The sequence below is a fragment of the Lasioglossum baleicum genome, chromosome 4 (assembly GCF_051020765.1).
Source record: "Lasioglossum baleicum chromosome 4, iyLasBale1, whole genome shotgun sequence".
Classification (NCBI taxonomy): Eukaryota; Metazoa; Arthropoda; class Insecta; order Hymenoptera; family Halictidae; genus Lasioglossum; species Lasioglossum baleicum.
The window spans coordinates 5,604,710-5,621,393 of NC_134932.1; the positions used below are offsets into that span (position 1 = coordinate 5,604,710).

The 16,684-nt window shown below is 44.2% G+C and overlaps 1 protein-coding gene across 10 annotated transcripts in view; it reads right to left on the reverse strand.

Annotated features, from left to right (window-relative positions):
- Window positions 1-7,179: 7,179 nt before the first annotated feature.
- The window catches only part of LOC143208013 (uncharacterized), a 36,939-nt gene continuing 27,434 nt past the window's right edge, over window positions 7,180-16,684 (reverse strand). For 9 of the 10 annotated variants that reach the window (XM_076422023.1, XM_076422021.1, XM_076422024.1 and 6 more), the window contains one exon: window positions 7,180-15,298. In XM_076422023.1, coding sequence (XP_076278138.1) covers window positions 9,897-15,298 — 5,402 coding nt within the window. In that variant the 3' untranslated portion in view covers window positions 7,180-9,896. The remainder of the gene's footprint in view (window positions 15,299-16,684) is intronic. The other variant, XM_076422025.1, reaches the window with a different exon arrangement.

Consider the following 16,684-nt stretch of genomic DNA (forward strand, 5'->3'; position numbering starts at 1 on the left):
TTCCGAATTTACAAAAACATTCCTCGAAATAATTTGTCGGCCATTTGCAAAGTCCTGTTTGCGCGTCCAGATCGGAGCGATCGTTCGGTATAATGCCCCGCCAACAGCCGACTTTCCTGTAAACGGGCCGGCTGGAATAATTAAAATTTTTCACATTCAAATAATCATTTTTAATGCCGGCTGAAAATTTCGCCGCGGCGGAACGCAACGCGGTGTGCTGGCACGGCACGAGGTATGAATTTCGATGGCCGGGTTTCCGCGGAAAAAAAACTATGCGTGTTCGACTTCCGCGGAAAACCGGTGCCGGTGCAAGTGAAACCGTTTTATCTTTTCCCGGTGCAACGTAACCATCTTCTCCCCCGTGTATTTTCGTATTAAAATGCAGATCGCCGCGTTCCCTTCGTCCGTGCCGGCCACATTTTTCCGTTCGAAATTTCCTCGAAAATGGTTTGGTAATTCGAGAGCGAAGACCAAAGTACGCGCACTTCCAAATTTTCCCATTACAATGCAGATCAATCGAGTGCCGCGCGGAACACTCCCGGTTTCCCCTGGTCATCCGCTGCAAAACCGATTTTTACAGGACCGCCGGAATTTCAATGCGCGGCCCACGTGCACACACACACACACACACGCACACCTGTTTCCTACCCTCGCCCGGTAATTTTCTTCGATTTATCACGAGAAAAATCGCCGCCATTGGTACAAACAGTCGGTCAATCTAGCGAACCATGGAGGCCACCTGTAACGAGAAAATCGTGTTCCTTTGTAACCGTATAATTCTGCCGGAAAATTGCTGGGCGCCCCGTTATTCGTCGATTTTCAAACGACAATGTATATATTATATATACATACATATATACTTTCTTGTCAAACCGCATAATACTCGTATTGCTTTTATTGTTTACAGATTGAATTAAATGCTTGGTGGTTACATGGTGAAAGCTGTGGCTGCATTTTGCAACGATTTTTAAATTCCTTTTTCGAATACTGCAAAACGTTTCAAACAAATGTTTTTCAATCAAAATTTTTGAATGGTATTTTAGGAAACACAGCTTTGAGGAATTTGATATTTCGCCGATAACTTCTGTACAGTGTCGCGTGGGCTTGCTATAAATGCATAAAATCTGCGGGGTTTAGAAATATACGAGACTCATTGGTTGGAAGTTAATTAACTCTCAAGGAGCCATCTTAAATAGTAATTGAAATTGGTCGCAGCACATCGGAATATCGCGATACATTATTTTAATTAAGATTTACATAAAAGGTTCCATCACGTTGTTTGCTGCAAAATGATTAATTTCTGTTAAATGATATTACACGTATACCTTGTTAAAACGTTTCCATTCGAACTTTTGCACAAACATGTCTTGTTTCGCGGGGGAATGGTTGACGGTTGAAATGTTGGTAATGGCAAACCATTCATACTCAACCGTAGTACTAATTAAAATTTCAAGTTAAACATAATACCTATCTATTACCAGTTTTAATTTACGTTTAAACAATCTGCAATCAATTTTATACTCAATCAAATTAAGGCACCGTAATAATACAATGCAGATTTTATGCATTCACAATGCGAACTTACAAAGCACAATATTGAAACAAAATTTCAATGGAGGCGGAACACGATTTTTAGTTATTCTCTACCCTCAATTCTGAAAAATTATATCCCTGCGAAATAATTCCCGCAAATCTACATTTTCACGTGCGCATTTTCCAATCAGAAAATCAAATCACGGTTTCAATTAATGCATCCAACCAATCTTATCGATCTGAAATGTTTTATTAGAGTAAATGAATTTTTATGGTACGAGACGCACGTTTTTCTAGATAATTCCCGAATTGCTTTCATTACTGTTCGTAGATTTTCGCGATATTTCAATTACTTTATGAATACGTTTCATATTACGCACACAGGCCAACGCTTATTTCACCGAGTTAAATGTTATGTGTTATTAATAGCACACTACAGACTTTCATGCAAAATAAATGTATAAAACCCGCAGACTACTTGCTATCATCATTGTTTCAAAATTTGATGTTTGGGAAAGTTTGAAATATACGTTCAAGGGAAATACATTGTACCAAACAAATTATTCTCTCGACGAAAAAAAAAAATAAATCAAATTCCACGAGTTTGAACAGTACAACAGGAATGGGATAAATCAAAAGGTATAACAGAAACGAAGATATATGTTGACGTAATAAATTTATAAACACAACACTCGAAAAAGTAGATCACAATGAGAATGAATTATATTTATCACAATTCATTATTTTTCTCAAAATTCACAGACTTCAGTGTTAACCTTGTTATAAAATGGACAAAATAGTGAAATTTCCACAATTCCGCACAAAAATGTTTAAAACACTCAGTTTGACTGCACGACCCTCATCCTCGAAAATATATCGATCCTCTCCAGCCTCCGAAACGCGTCTACGAATATTTCATCATGATCTCCGTCGGAAAAAGGTTGGAATTTACTGTAGCGGCGCGCGTCTTCGTAATTAATCGCGACAGAGACGCATCGTCGGGTTCGCCTAATCGAACCGCCATTTGAATCCCGGCTCACGGAGTGCCGTGAGCAAGAAGCATCGTGTTCCGTTCGATTATTCCGACTCCGTGATAAGATTCTTGGGTGTAACGAGGGCCGGGGAAGCGCCAAAGATGCATTGTCATTGGGCGCAACACGGGGATAAGAAGCAAAAGCTGCAAGCACGGCGACGTATTAGAGATGCAGTGGATGTCTCTAGTTGGCGGCTGCTAGCGCTCTCTCTCTCGTTCTTTCTCTCTCATGCATAGACGAGCACAGAGAAAGACATACACAGGCACACAAACACGCGTTTGGTTGCTCTCATTTCCATAACGGGATAGGTACATATTATCTTACGTACCTTCATTTCCGTGAGCTCTCTTCTGCGAGCGTCCTCTCTCGGTCTCCGGCTCTCGTCTTCATCTCCCTTTTCCGCGTCTCCATTCGCCCCGAAGTTTCGCGTCTCCTCTTCTTTATTCTACTTACGGAACCGTCATTCAACGACCCCTCCGCCCCCTTATCATTACTCTTCACCACCCTGGAATATCTCATTTCTGCTCTCCCCGGACCGTGCATTCCACTCTTGTTTCCCTAACCAGCTGGAAGCTGAAGTTGCGGCTTCAGTTACGAAGTGGACCAACCTGCAGATCGTTTCGGATTTGACTCGTGTACTTTTAAATCGCCAAGTTCGCACACGGTGTGTTTTCGATGCTAGGGTTTGTCGGTTTTTAAAAACAGGTTTCGAAAACCGGTAACACTTATATTAATCCGCTATAATGATTTTGATGTAATCAAAAAGTACACAGCTAGTGGTACATATGTATAGCGGAGAAAGGTCTGGCAACATTGTTGGCTTAGTGGAGTGCGACTGCACGAGAACTGCAAGAACCTGAAGAAGAACCTCCAGTCCTCAAAGATTAAAGAAGGAGTTTTTGGTCTTAGAGGCTACAAATAGAAGAACAAGAAATTTAGATTTATTATTTAATGCTTGAAAGACAATTAAGCCAAGTTCAGTAGCAAGTGAGCGAGTTTTTTTCTATTTCTGGAAATTTTGTGTCCAAACTAAGGACACGACTAAGCAATAAATCCAGTGACGTTCTTTCCTTTTTGAAGTCATATTTTATTAAACAAAGAAAGAAGTAACATAATAATTTACATAAATATAAAACATTTGTTAATTTCTGTGATTTTGTAAGTGTATTATTTTCTAATGTTTTAATTTAATAATTTTATGTATGTATGTATATGTACCTTACTTTTTCCTTTTTTGTATTTTTGAATTAAAAAAAAATTAAAAACTTCTATTTTAAATTGTAAATATGTCTTGTTTTCTATCTGTAAAATTTCAAAACCGGTTTTTTAAAATTTCGGCTTTTGTATAAACCCTACTCGATGCCTATTCGCCACTTTAGTGTTGACAATAAATAGAGAGAGTTGCAGAAGAGCCTAAACTATGCTGGAAAATATCAAGAAATAAAACAGTAAACAGTGATCGCGATTTTATTGAAAGTAAATACTAGAATGAAAACAGTGTATCGGTTTCGATATAATGAAGCTTAATGACACTTCGTGGAAATTGAATGCCGGGTATGAAAATTCCTCCGAACGTGGAGCGGCGAGTTTAGGAATTACGGAATTATCAGAAGGGAATTGTATCACATGTGCGTGGTTAATGGAACGGGACCGTGGCAAAAGGGAGTAAAGGAAAATAAACGAATTTATGACAACGCGAGAGAAAAAATATTGAATAAAAGTGCCGGAGCCCCGAATGGGACGGTGTCCAATCGACGAGAGGGCGCGTCATGCACGGTGGCAAACTGTCGAATTGTCATTTTGCCAAACGGATAAATTGCGAGCCGGATATCTCATCGAATGGACAAATTGCTGAATATGTTGCGTCGGCAATAAGCGACGGGCGCATACGGTCCCCCCTATTAAACGTGTTAAATGGATTTATTAAACTTTTGTATTCTTTGGCGGGGCGGCGTCAGCACGAGCCCGAAATTTGCGACGTGCTCAAAGCGAGCCGACTGATCACGAATTTGCCGAAATAAAAATTCAACGACGCGGGTTCGAACACGTTCCGCACGCTGTCCACGGATATTTGTAAAAACGGCTGGACATCAATTCATTTCGTGCAATGTTTATCTATCTTTTTTTTCCAACTTCTGCTACTCTGTACTTGACACGTACACGGTTCCATGAAATATTGAAAAGTCATTGTCCTTTTATAAATCCAACTAGAATTAGAAGGACGCGAGAAGAGTAGATCAATGTCTTCATAAATTAGATCATTTCTTGTAAATAATTTCACGTTCCAAGCAATTGTCCCTCAAGCTTGTTGTGAAATACCATAAAACACTATAATGGTACACTCACTCATTAATCATGATCACCGCTCATTTTAGTAATTATAGACATTAACTAACACGCCGATTGTTGAACGAATGAGGCTAATAAAACTACGTGTTCCCAGTAAGTGGAAACAGTGAATCATGGTCAGACAAACGAGTCAAGTAATAGGAACGATTAACAGCTGACATGAGAATGTTCTTTCATTTTCCTCTGCTTCTTCGTTTTCTCTGGAATGAACTGATCGTCCTCGAAAGTAAAACACCACTGTTTCAAAGTATTCATTAGATGAAACGATGTTTATAGACAAAGAAATCGATCAATTTTTATATCAAACTCAAAATTTACACACGTTTTCAATATATGCTGTGAGGGGTAGTGTGATTATGTTAAAGTGTACTTTTTTCTAATATTTACAGCCTTTTAAAGACAAAAATGTTGGAAAATGGCGACTTTAATATGTTGCACTATAACAAATTCTGTTTAAATAAAAAATTTTGTAACCCTCCTTCGAACTCGAGTAAATCCGAAGCAATAAAATTCATATTCATAATTTGTACTAGATTTGCATAAAAAAATGATAAAGGAGCCTTAAAAAGCACTTGTCGCGCTAGAGCAGCCGCTTAATTAAAGAAAGCCCGAGCAAGTGAATTCGAGGACGCAAGCGCGAGGGGTGATTTTAATTAGCAAACGTTTGGTGACAGTAGCGAGCGCTATCGTCACGGGTGTCGTGGATCATTGGAATTTTATCCGACTCAAAGGTATCAATATTTGTCAGGTATGTCTCGCCCGGCAGACGTGATTGTACACGCGTAAATCCGACAGGAGGAAGCCCGGTAATCTCATATTTGTCCAGGTGGTGGGGGGAGCCGTGCGAGCAGGTGTTTAACCCTGGACACCTCTTGATTGGCAAACATGCATATTTTATCCGGCCTCGCAATCGGATAACGTGTTGTTCGTATCAATTATTCTCCAAAACTCAATGCCTCCGCCTAATGGGAACAGAGTTTTAATTGAAACGTAATCCCAATTAAAATGAGCTCGCGATACTTCGCGAGCGCGAGCATTCGTAATCGCGTTAACGAAATGAAATGTTCGCTCGGGCACAAGATATCGACGCGGTTGGGGAAATAGGAAAGACGGGCTTTTTAACCCCAGAATCGAACTCTCAGAATGATTATTTTTAACTGAACAACTAAAACCGCGTTTTCCAAGAATATTTTAATGAACAATATTCTTTCATGCCGTTTCCTTCTCGCAGAGGGAAAATAGCCCGCGGCCGTACAATTTGTCCGCGATTATTCGATTAAATCTTTACTCACCGCGTGATATGAACGATGACCGAAAACTGCATTCGCCTGGCGAAATAATAGTTGAAATTTCACGGCCACGTGGAATGCTCCGAAACGCACGGGGGGGGGGGGGGGGGGGGGCACGGATTTTGGTGTTGAAACAAATCGGCGTGGTTCGTCTCTCAATATATTTATTCAGTTTATTTATTCATAACGACTTATAGCTCTATATTCTTCAAATATACAGTCTTGTATCTGGCATCACTCGTACCGACAGGTATTTACAACGACTCTCACAGAACGCCACGTAACAACTTCTCACCCACACCTTTTGTAAATATAACGCTTCTTTTATAAACGACTTCTCTTGTAGGATTCATGTGCCCTCCATCAACGTTCGCAACGGTAGTCGCACCGTGGACGACGCACACTCTCAACACCATCGTTCTCGATTATGCTAACCTCCCTTCGATTATCTCCGTAGAAAAAGAACCCCGTTCCTACGCGCAATGTTCGTTCCTCAACGAGCAATCGATAAATCATGGGAAAAGAACGAAAGGTGGCAACGTGTCGTTAGACGTGTTCGAAGGAAACATGTTCGGAACCGAGGAAAACCGAATTCACGGATCGGTGCAGAACGAAAAAAAGCTCGAGTCGCGTCCTCTGTAAGTTCTGTTTCTCTGTCTGGGAGGGGAAAGAAAACGGGAACGCTTTTACAGGACACAATGAACAACGGTATTATCGATCTCTCTTATCAGCTACCTACGTCTAGTTAGTTTCACCTTTGCTTAGCTTAACGCGCCAATGCCTCGTTAAAGCACCTTTACGAATACTTTCTATTCCTCGCAGGCTTCTGAACCTACCACACGGTTCACTGAATTTGGCCGCGCGTCAGCGAACAGACGTGACGGCGTTACTACTCTCGTCCTTTCGTCCAGTTCGCCAGGAAAATATAGTTTTCTTCGGTCGGACAACGCGCGATTAGAAGGATACTCGGACAGAGGGTGCGAATAGATTCATCGTTCTACAATTCTGCCACCCGGCGGGTCGAGCAAACTCATTCTTCGACCTGTCATGGCTCCTCGTTGCGGTAATTGTTAGCCTGTGGACCTTTCGGCAAAATAAAAATAGTCCCCATCGAGTGCAGGACACAGGAGTCGCATAAAATTTGCTCTCTCTTTTTAATAATCAATGGAAGACGAACAAAAAGTTTCCTGAAGCCAGTATACAAAAGTGATTGTGTTAAAATAATACTTTGTAAAATGGTTGATCTAGTTGTGGAGAAATTAGCTCGCAGCGAGGGACTAGAATGAATTTGCTTCACCCGTTCGATCTTCTATAAAAGTTTGCGACGGACGTGCGCTCTTATAACCCTGTTCGAATACGTTCACCCTTCACCACGATTTCTTACGCGACAGAGAAGGTACATGTCGTTCAGACGAATGCGAAGTTATTGCAGAAGCTTTGTGTGCTGGGATCTACATGTCTGATATATCCATGGGAACTGCTCTCTTCAGCGTTTCTTTTTGCAGTGAGCTAGCGAGTCGCGTGGAATTCGGTGCTGATACGTGGAGAATGTTTCGGAGAATCTTCAATATCTAGAAATTATGACGAATGAGCGACAACGACGCGCAGAGTGCTTCTCTGGTATCTTAGAAGTCGGAAAGAAATTCATTGACTGCTCGAAGTCAGCGGACCTCCATCATTGTTTCGTTTCATGATTATTAGAGCGAGATGGTTTAGTCTGTCGAGGCGTCTCCGAGAGACTTCGAGCAAGTAATTAATTTGTTTCCGACAATGAAACGCCCGAAGATTGTTGTAATTTCATCGAATCGTGTTGCCTTGTCTGTGTTACGGTGTCTAGAGGCACATGAACGCAGCTACTTCGGTAATTTTGTCGTTTTTTGACTCGCCTTACCGAAACGAATGGACTGTCTCAGATCGGAGCAGTGCGTATAAAAATCTTGACGCGTCGAATTGCGAATTGACGAATCTACCTGCCATCAACGGGTTTATTGGACGTAATGGTTCACCTACTCGCTATGCAAGCCGATCAAAATCAATTGGAAATTAATTCCTTGAACTTCTAAAGAAACCTTTACGCAACAATGGTAGGATCGAACGAATACTCGATTGTTTCAGACTTCACTGAATATAATTCCCGGTTTGATGAATCTGCGCTTGTAAAATATGAAAAACTTCACACGTAAAAACCGAGATAGCATCCAGACCGGAATCGAAGAATCTGCGAGAGAATTTACGTTTAAGCATAGCTCGGCCAAGCTCACAGCACGCGCGATGACGTCGAACAATACGAGGATTATCATCTTATTAGAAACATCTAAAAATACTACGTTTTGTCTTCCATTTTTATTGAATATAAAAAGATCTCGAGCGACTCTTGAAGTTTCTTTTTCCCGTATGCTTAATATACAACCAACATCCCTATATCGTTATGTACAATTTGTTTGTGTCTCCTCACACTCCCCTTTCGTGTCCGGCGTTAGGTTGATCGCACGCCATTCTGTTCTTAAAAGAAACGGCGCCGGCCGTGTTGTGCACGAGCCGAGTTCTGCGCAAACGTACGGACAAATTAAACACTATCGTGCGGCTCCCGTTGAATATAACAACTTCTATAATTTTATACAATCTCCCGCGGCTATAATATTGTATCTTTTCGGAGGAAATTTCACGTTACCACAGTCCCGTGATCAGTGCCGTGATTTACGATCGCATGCGAGATCACTGTAGCAAAAGCGGACCCACTGGGGGGGGAGGAATGGAAGGCATTTTGTAACGTTCTCTATTTTTCATTCGCGCGAAACTTCTTTTTTCCTCTCCTCTCTCTTTCCTTCTCTCACTCCCGCCACCTCTATCTCTCTATCTTGCTCTCGTTCGAGCTTCTCGTGCACACTTCGGGGCTACTAATCGCAACGTACTGAATAATCGCGACGTGATAACGAGGTTTCTTTGCGAGATTGGAGGGAGATCGAAGGCATCGCATTAGAAATTGCAAGTGTGTACGTTCCGCATGGATCTTTAGTGCTGTTCAGCAAGCGTTTGTTTTCTTTTTCTCTCTTTCCTCTTCCTCTTCTTCTTCTTCTCTCAACAAGAAACTCACCGAAAAAGACAAAGAACGAAAGAGAGAACGTTCGAGATTCTCGTGAAGCCGTTTCAAGCAGAGTTCGTAAAAAACGTTCGTTTAATTAGTCAACGTTCATAGACTATAAACATTCGGAGAAAACGGAGTTAATGATTATCGCTAAAGAGGAGGGGGGAAGTATGCGACAGTACGTGAAAATTCAACGTTCGATCTGTTGAGCGATATTCTTCTAATGTCTCGTAACGTGTCGAAGTCGGGTCGCCTCTTCTCCAAGCTATCGAAGTTTTTCGCGCGAGAATATAGCAACTGATCGCAGTTGCATCGATCGTTATCCATCGCGCGAGGCAGACGCGTACTTCAAAACAGTTACACCGTTCAAATGCATTCGGTACGAACAGTAAATCGATTTGTAAACACTGTACGCCATATAATCGCAAAGTTTAGCGGCAACGGGCTGCACGGGGATGATAACTTAGGCCCACTGTCTCTGCGTCGAAGACAACAAGTCTCACCCGATCACTGATTCGTCACCACCACGTAACATTCACCCTTTTCACATCTGACGAGTCCGAGAACCAGGTAGAACCTGAACCAGCGCGTTTCAATAGTCTCGCACTATGACCTCTTCAGCTGTCCCATGTCGGGGCTCTTCTGGGGGTAGAGGCCCAGCTTTAGCGTTAGTTCGTTCGGCTTTCTGGGAGCATTCCTGACGGGGAACGGGCTGAACTGCGCCTTCGGGCTGACCAGGGTGTTGTAATTGTTCTCGACGCCTTTGCTCGAGTGCCCTATGTTTCCCAGGCTCAGTGAGGACTTCTGGTAGCTGCTGGCCACTCCTCTATCGGGCAGCTCGGTGTACTTGCCGATGGTGATTTTGCCGGGGAATTCGGGATGCGAGACGGGTCGCTTGGTCTCGTCAGCGAAGCCTGGGGACAGCTTCGACCCGTAATGGTTCGCCGCGGCGGAGAAGTGTTGGTCGATGAACTGGTGACTCGGCGACAGGGCATGGTAGTCCAGGTGTTTCGTCGGCAAGTACGAGCCCAGCTCCGACGTTGCTTCTATCGAAGGCAGCAGGTGTCTGTCGTACTCCGCGCTCTTGTGCGAGTACTCCTTCGGGGACAGCGGCTCGTACTTGCGACGCAGGTCCGTGGGCTCACCTGTGTACTCCATGAAAGAGGACCCGGTTGGATCCAAGCACCTCTCCTCGGACACGTACTTTGTGGGCGTCAACGGTTCGGTGTTCCCGTTGCTGTAATACGGAGACTTTCTCAAAGTCAGCGCCAGATCTGACGGCAGGGACATGTAGTCCGTGCCGATGTCCCTGGAGGGCTCTTCTTCGTACCTCACGCGAAATTCCAGCGCCTCTTTCGTCAGCATCGGACTCTTTAGATGCGTGTCGTAAGCGTTCACGGACAGATCTGGTTTGTTGTTGATATATTCGAAAGTGGTGTCGATGACGGGTTGATCGTAGGAGGCAGCCACGAAGGGGTTGGTCGTCGCATGCTTAGGAGACAGTTTGGGTGTAAACTCGAAGGTTTTGTAAGGATCGTAGGTGGATTTCAGGGGCGACGTGTCGTACTGAACCGGTTTCGTTGTGTATCTAATTGGTGGGACGTCGTCGAACGGAGATGTGTTCGGGACGTACGGGATGGAGGACAATTCCTTCTGGGGAAGTTCCAGGATCGGATGCGGCAGCACCTGCGCCGAAGAGATTTGATCCAGCTTCTCTAATTCTCTGTATATGTCTATGTCGCTTTTAGGGGACGAATCGTCGTCTCTGTACTTCGACACGTTGTACGGTAACACTTTCTCGGTGTACTGTGAAAATTTCTCGACCGGCAACGTTGGCTCTTGCTGTGTCGTGAGATCGCTTCTGGTGTCTATAGAGTCGTTGGAGGATTTATAAGAGAAAACATTGGTGGAAATGCTGGACAAGTCAAGACCGTCGATCTCGCTGATATTCTGACTGGATCCTTTCTCCAGGTTCACGATGCTCGCCGGTGAACGGTCCTCGTAGTTCAACAACAGCTTCGATAGTTCTTCGTTGATCTTCCGATCGATCAAAGCCTCTCTCCTGTCGGAGTACTGATGCGCGATCACTTCGTCGACTCCGAAGTGATCTATATGCTCGTTGTCGTCGATCAGCGACAGCCTCGACAATTCCTCGTTAATCTTCGCGTCAAACTCGGACACACTGGTGGCCGTCATGTTGTCGAAGTCCTTGAAGTTGATCCTCGCTAGTTCCTCGTTGATCTCATGCTCGTTCAGCCCCATCTTCTCTAATATCGGACTGAAGATCTTCGAGATCTCCTCGTTGATCGGGCTTATGCTGATCTCCTTGGATATCTCCTCAAGATCCGGCAGCCGTTTCTTCGCCTGGCACGCGAGGATCTTCTGAAGTATCACGGAATTCTCTTGAATAATCTTCAACGCCCTGTCGCTGTTTCTACGACCATTGTCGCCTCTTTTCCGAGGCTTCACCTTCGTCCACACGCCTAACTTCGACTCTCTGCCGTCATCGGAGTCCCCGTTGTTTTGACTACGCGCCACAGTGTTCAGTATACTGTCGGCGTTCTCGTCGATACTGATCATCGGATGAACAATATAGGATTTCCTTCCTTCTCCTGTCACGCTTATGTCAGGTATTTCCAGACGACGTTTGGAGAAGGTGCTCGCGGAGTCGGAGAAAGTGTCCTGCCTCCTAGCCTCCAGACTCTTCAAGTCTTCCCACATGTAACTCTTCTTCGTCAGTATCCCAGAGTCCGACGATCCCTCGCTCGCCTTCGCCTCCAAGTGTTTGATGTCCTCCAAGATATCGCTGGACCTCTTCTTCACCATGGAGGCGTTGAACTCGTCCGAGGAGACGGACGACTTCATATCAACGAATCGTCTGCTTTCCAGACTACTGGAACTTCTCTCCAGCATCTTCGACTTGTCTCTGTGCCGATAATTGTAGTTTAAATAATGCTTATCCAGCTTCTCCAATGGCAACGACGGCACCACGTCCTTCTCCGATAGAGGATCATCCCCGCCATCGTCGAGGTCTTTATCCCTTCGATAGTAATCGCTGCTGCTGGACTGGTAATAGTGGACATCGCTGTCCCCGTTTCTCCTGTCGCTCGAGACCTCTTTTTTCGTATTATACTCTCTTCTATATTCCTCTTTTCTGGTCGCTCCTGTGTCTTTGATGTCCGACTTGAGGCTCGAGTCAAACTTGGATTGGTAGCCTAGATACTTGTTCGACTCCTTCGAGCTGCTCGACTTCTGCTCGGGTGATGTTTCTGTGCTGTCCAGGCCGGACCTTTGCCTGGAGACGCTGTAAGGCGACGGAGGAGTCTTCTGGTTCGGGTTCGAGATCGGATAGAACGGCGAGGTAGCCGCGCTCAGGTCCATCGGCGAGCCGGACAAGTTGTCCTGACCGTGTCTATTGTAATTCGAGGTATATTTGATCGAGTTGGCACTTATTGGCGATTGAAGGTCCGAACTGAACGACCTCTCGGAAGACTTCATTTTACCGGGGCTGCACGAATCGCTGGAGCTGCTGACGATCAGCTTCGGGCTCGTCTCCGACTTGAGCCTCAGCGAGTCCGTGCTGATCGGCGTCAGCGAGCTCGACTTCTCGAAGCTGGCCCTCTTCATGTCGGTCTTGTCGCTGTCTCTGGTCACGTCCGAGTCCCCAGAACGAAAGACCAAAGTCTTCGAGTCCGAGCTCACGGAGGAAGACACCGACTTGTCCATTAGATAATCCCGCGAGTCGGACCGAACCGGAGTCCTTGGGCTGATGGTCATGCTGGAGGGTTTCGTGTCAGGACCCATTGTCTCCCCGGAACTGAAAGACTTGTTGCTCTCCGGAGTCTGGGGACTCTTCTTCAGGTCCGAATACGTTTTCGTCTGTACACTTTGTATTCTATCCATGAAATACGGCTTCTCTAATACTTGAGTGTTAGCAGAGTCTGTAACCAACGGCGTGATAATGTTGACTCCGTGTACAGACGTCAGCTGACTCAACTTCTGATCTACAGTCACTGGCGAGATCGGCAGGTGCCCAATATACGTCTTGCAGTATAGATTTCTTTCGATGCCGACTGAACTTGGTTGTTCGACAATCGGACTCGTTTTTGCTGGCTTGTACGTATTCGAGTCCAAGGATATTCTGCTGGAGAAGTCGAAGGTCGATTTGTAGCGTTCCCCATTCTCGCAGCCCAGATCGAGAACAGGCTTACCTGGGATTTTGTCGAACTTCAAGTCCAGGGGTGACGTCTTTTCTAAGATCTGATCGTATTTCGTATCCAACGATACTTCCTTTGCTGTTTTATCGTATCTCGTATCCAACGATGCTTTCTCTGTGATTTTATCGTACTTCGTTTCCAACGATACCTTCTCTGTGATTATATCGTACTTCGTATCCAACGATACTTTCTCGGTTGTTTTATCGTATTTCGTGTCAAAAGAGCTAATTCCGTCGTATTTTGCGTCCAACGAACTAGATTTGTTGTATTTCGTGTCCGATGGAACAGCTCCGTCTATGATCTTGTCATATCTCGAATCTAATGAAGTAGACTTGCTTGATATCTTATCGTATTTCGTGTCTTCACGCTCATCTTTCTTCGTGTCCAACAACATAGCAATTCCCGCTACTTTATCGAATTTCGTGTCCAACGGAGAGGCTCTGTTCGAGATTGTATCGCTTTTAGCATTTAACGAGATCGGCCCCGCAAGTTTCTCGTACTTTGTGTCTGGCGGAGCCGTTTTGATTATGATTTCATCGCATTTCGAATCATTCTCAAATTTCCGGTCTAGTAAAACGTCAAACGTTTTCTCTGTCACTACATCCATCTCCGTCTTGATCAAAGAAGATTTCTCAAGCAGTTTGTCGTACTTTGCATCTAAAGACACGGCCTTGTCTGTGATCTGATCAAGCTTAGCTTGCAACGTGGTTGAGTCTCCTGTTTTGTTGTACTTTGTGTCTAACGAAGTAGCCTTGTCCGCGATATCATCGTACTTTCTATCTAACAAAATAGATTTCTCTGTCATTTCACCGTACTTTCTGTCTAATAGGCTAGTTTTATCTGCGATTTTATCATACCTTGTGTCCGACGAAGCAGTCGTCGCCGTCACTGTACCGTATTTAGCATCCGAAGAAACTGTCTTATCCGCGACGTCGTTCTGCTTCGTATCTAACATCGAGTCCGCTTTCTCTGTCGTGATCTTTTCGTAGCTTGTGTCTACCGGGCTAGGTTGATCGAACAGTTGATCGTACTTCGTACCTAGCGACGTTGGATATTCCGCGAGCGCGCTTGAACCTTGATGCTGAACACTCGTGGACGTTGCCTCTTGCCCTGGATCCTTCAGATCCTTCAGGCTTCCTGCGAAGTCCTCCGTTTCCTTCGCAGGACCTTTCGACTTGTGGCTCTCGTGCACCAAGACTTCTTCATCTTTCACGTTGATCGTGCTGCTGCGCAAACCTAAATAGTCGTACTCGTCCAGAGCTAAGGATTTTCGGACGCTGGTGTCCAAAGTAAAGTCTGTTGAAAGATCGGCCGCAGACCGATTCTTCTCCATAGACGATTGTACCGTCATCAACGAGTCATCCGGCGAATTCTTGCTCCGCGCGCTGAACGATTGAGGAACCATTGAATTATTGTCATCCTCTGCGGACAGTCGTCGAATCTGATCTGTGATCTTGGCGATCGACATGTCCCCTAAATTCTCTTCAATCAGCCCCAAGTCTTGTTTGCTGTTGTCGACAGAGGCTGGCTCACTTTTGTCATCGGAGGATGAACGACCAAGCGACTTCTCGGGCATCGGCGATCCACCTCCTCGGGATATTTTCTCTTCGTCCGTTGCCATGACGTACGACTCGGACGCGGACGTCAGATCTTCGCTGTCAACGTCGCTGAGACGATCTGGTTCGTCGCACAGTTCGGTCGACGTACTGTCACTGTCGCTGTCACCGTTACTGCGCTTTGGAGAAGCTAGCTCAGCTTCCAAGGGCTGCAGTGCGGCAGCCTCCGCTGGACCTGGGTGAGCAGATACGGATCCATGTAACACTTATTGTTAAATGCTTGTAAATATTCTACTACAGGCGAGATATAGTGTACCAGTCACTACTCATGGGATTTCGTGTCGCACGATCTGACATACCGATAAGAATTGATACCCGATCCCCGAAATGCTCTGGAACAGTGCTCCCCAACCTTTTTATCGCCGCGAATCGGTCAACGTTTGATAAGTTTACCACGGCCCGCTGAGGGGGGGGGGGCGTTGATTGTTTATATTTTAGATTGTTTTAATTTAATCATTTTAATTTAATTGTATTTAATGTTTCTTGGGCGGCCCGGTACCATTTGATCCACGGACCGGGGGTTGGGAACCACTGCTCTAGAACGTATATCACATCTGTGATTCTACCAATCACCCAATGTAAATCTAGGCACCGACCAGATACTATTAAAGACTGCCAGCCTTATGGGAGTTCGTGTCACTCGAATATTTCGGTGTTCTCTTACGCCCTCTAAGATATATTCTGACTGGAGTGAGAAACAGAAGGCCATCGACATGATCTCGTCGGTGCAGAAGGCTACTGAGGAGATTCTCGTCGGTGAGAAGGCAAATCGTCACGGAACCATATTGATCATCATGAATTGTTACATTCTGTACCGAGCAGATATTTCAGACGATGTTGATTTCAATATTAAAAGCAAAACTCAAGGACAAAGAATTCCTAGAAATATATTATTGAAGCATAATTTTTTAGGAAAATCAACAATTCCTATTTCAAATTTTATACGAGACACCTCAGTTTGTAATTTCAAAACATTTCATAAACGAGAATTATTACCTTTCACTTTTTTATACATAAATGTTCCAAGAATCGATCTGGACAGAAATATTTTGAAAAGACTTTACTTTTTTGAATAAATTAATGCGTGCGAATGTTCATGGTTTAAAAGTTATTCTATATTTCGAGTTTTATTGTCTATTTTTACGAAAAATTTAGATGGCAAGGTGGTCAAGGGAGTGCTCGTTAACATCGTTAGAAAAAGGAATTGTTATAAACATTAAACAGCCAGATATAATAAATTTATCTGTGAATTGTATCGAATAAATTAATGCGTGCGAATGTTATGGTTTAAAAGTTATTACGTATCACGAAAACTATTAGCCACTTTAACCAAAAAAATTAGGTGGTCAGATAGCCAAGGGATTGCTTGTGGACATCGCTGTCAAATAGAATTGTTATAAACATTAACCAGCTGGAAATAATAAATTTTTCAATAATTGGCTGTGTCGGACCTTGCTTGTATGTACCAGACCGATTGGAGCCGGTATTCGGCGTCGATACATTGAGAGGGGTGGTTCATTGAGACCTGTTCACTCGTATTGCCATTCTCTCTGTTCGTAAT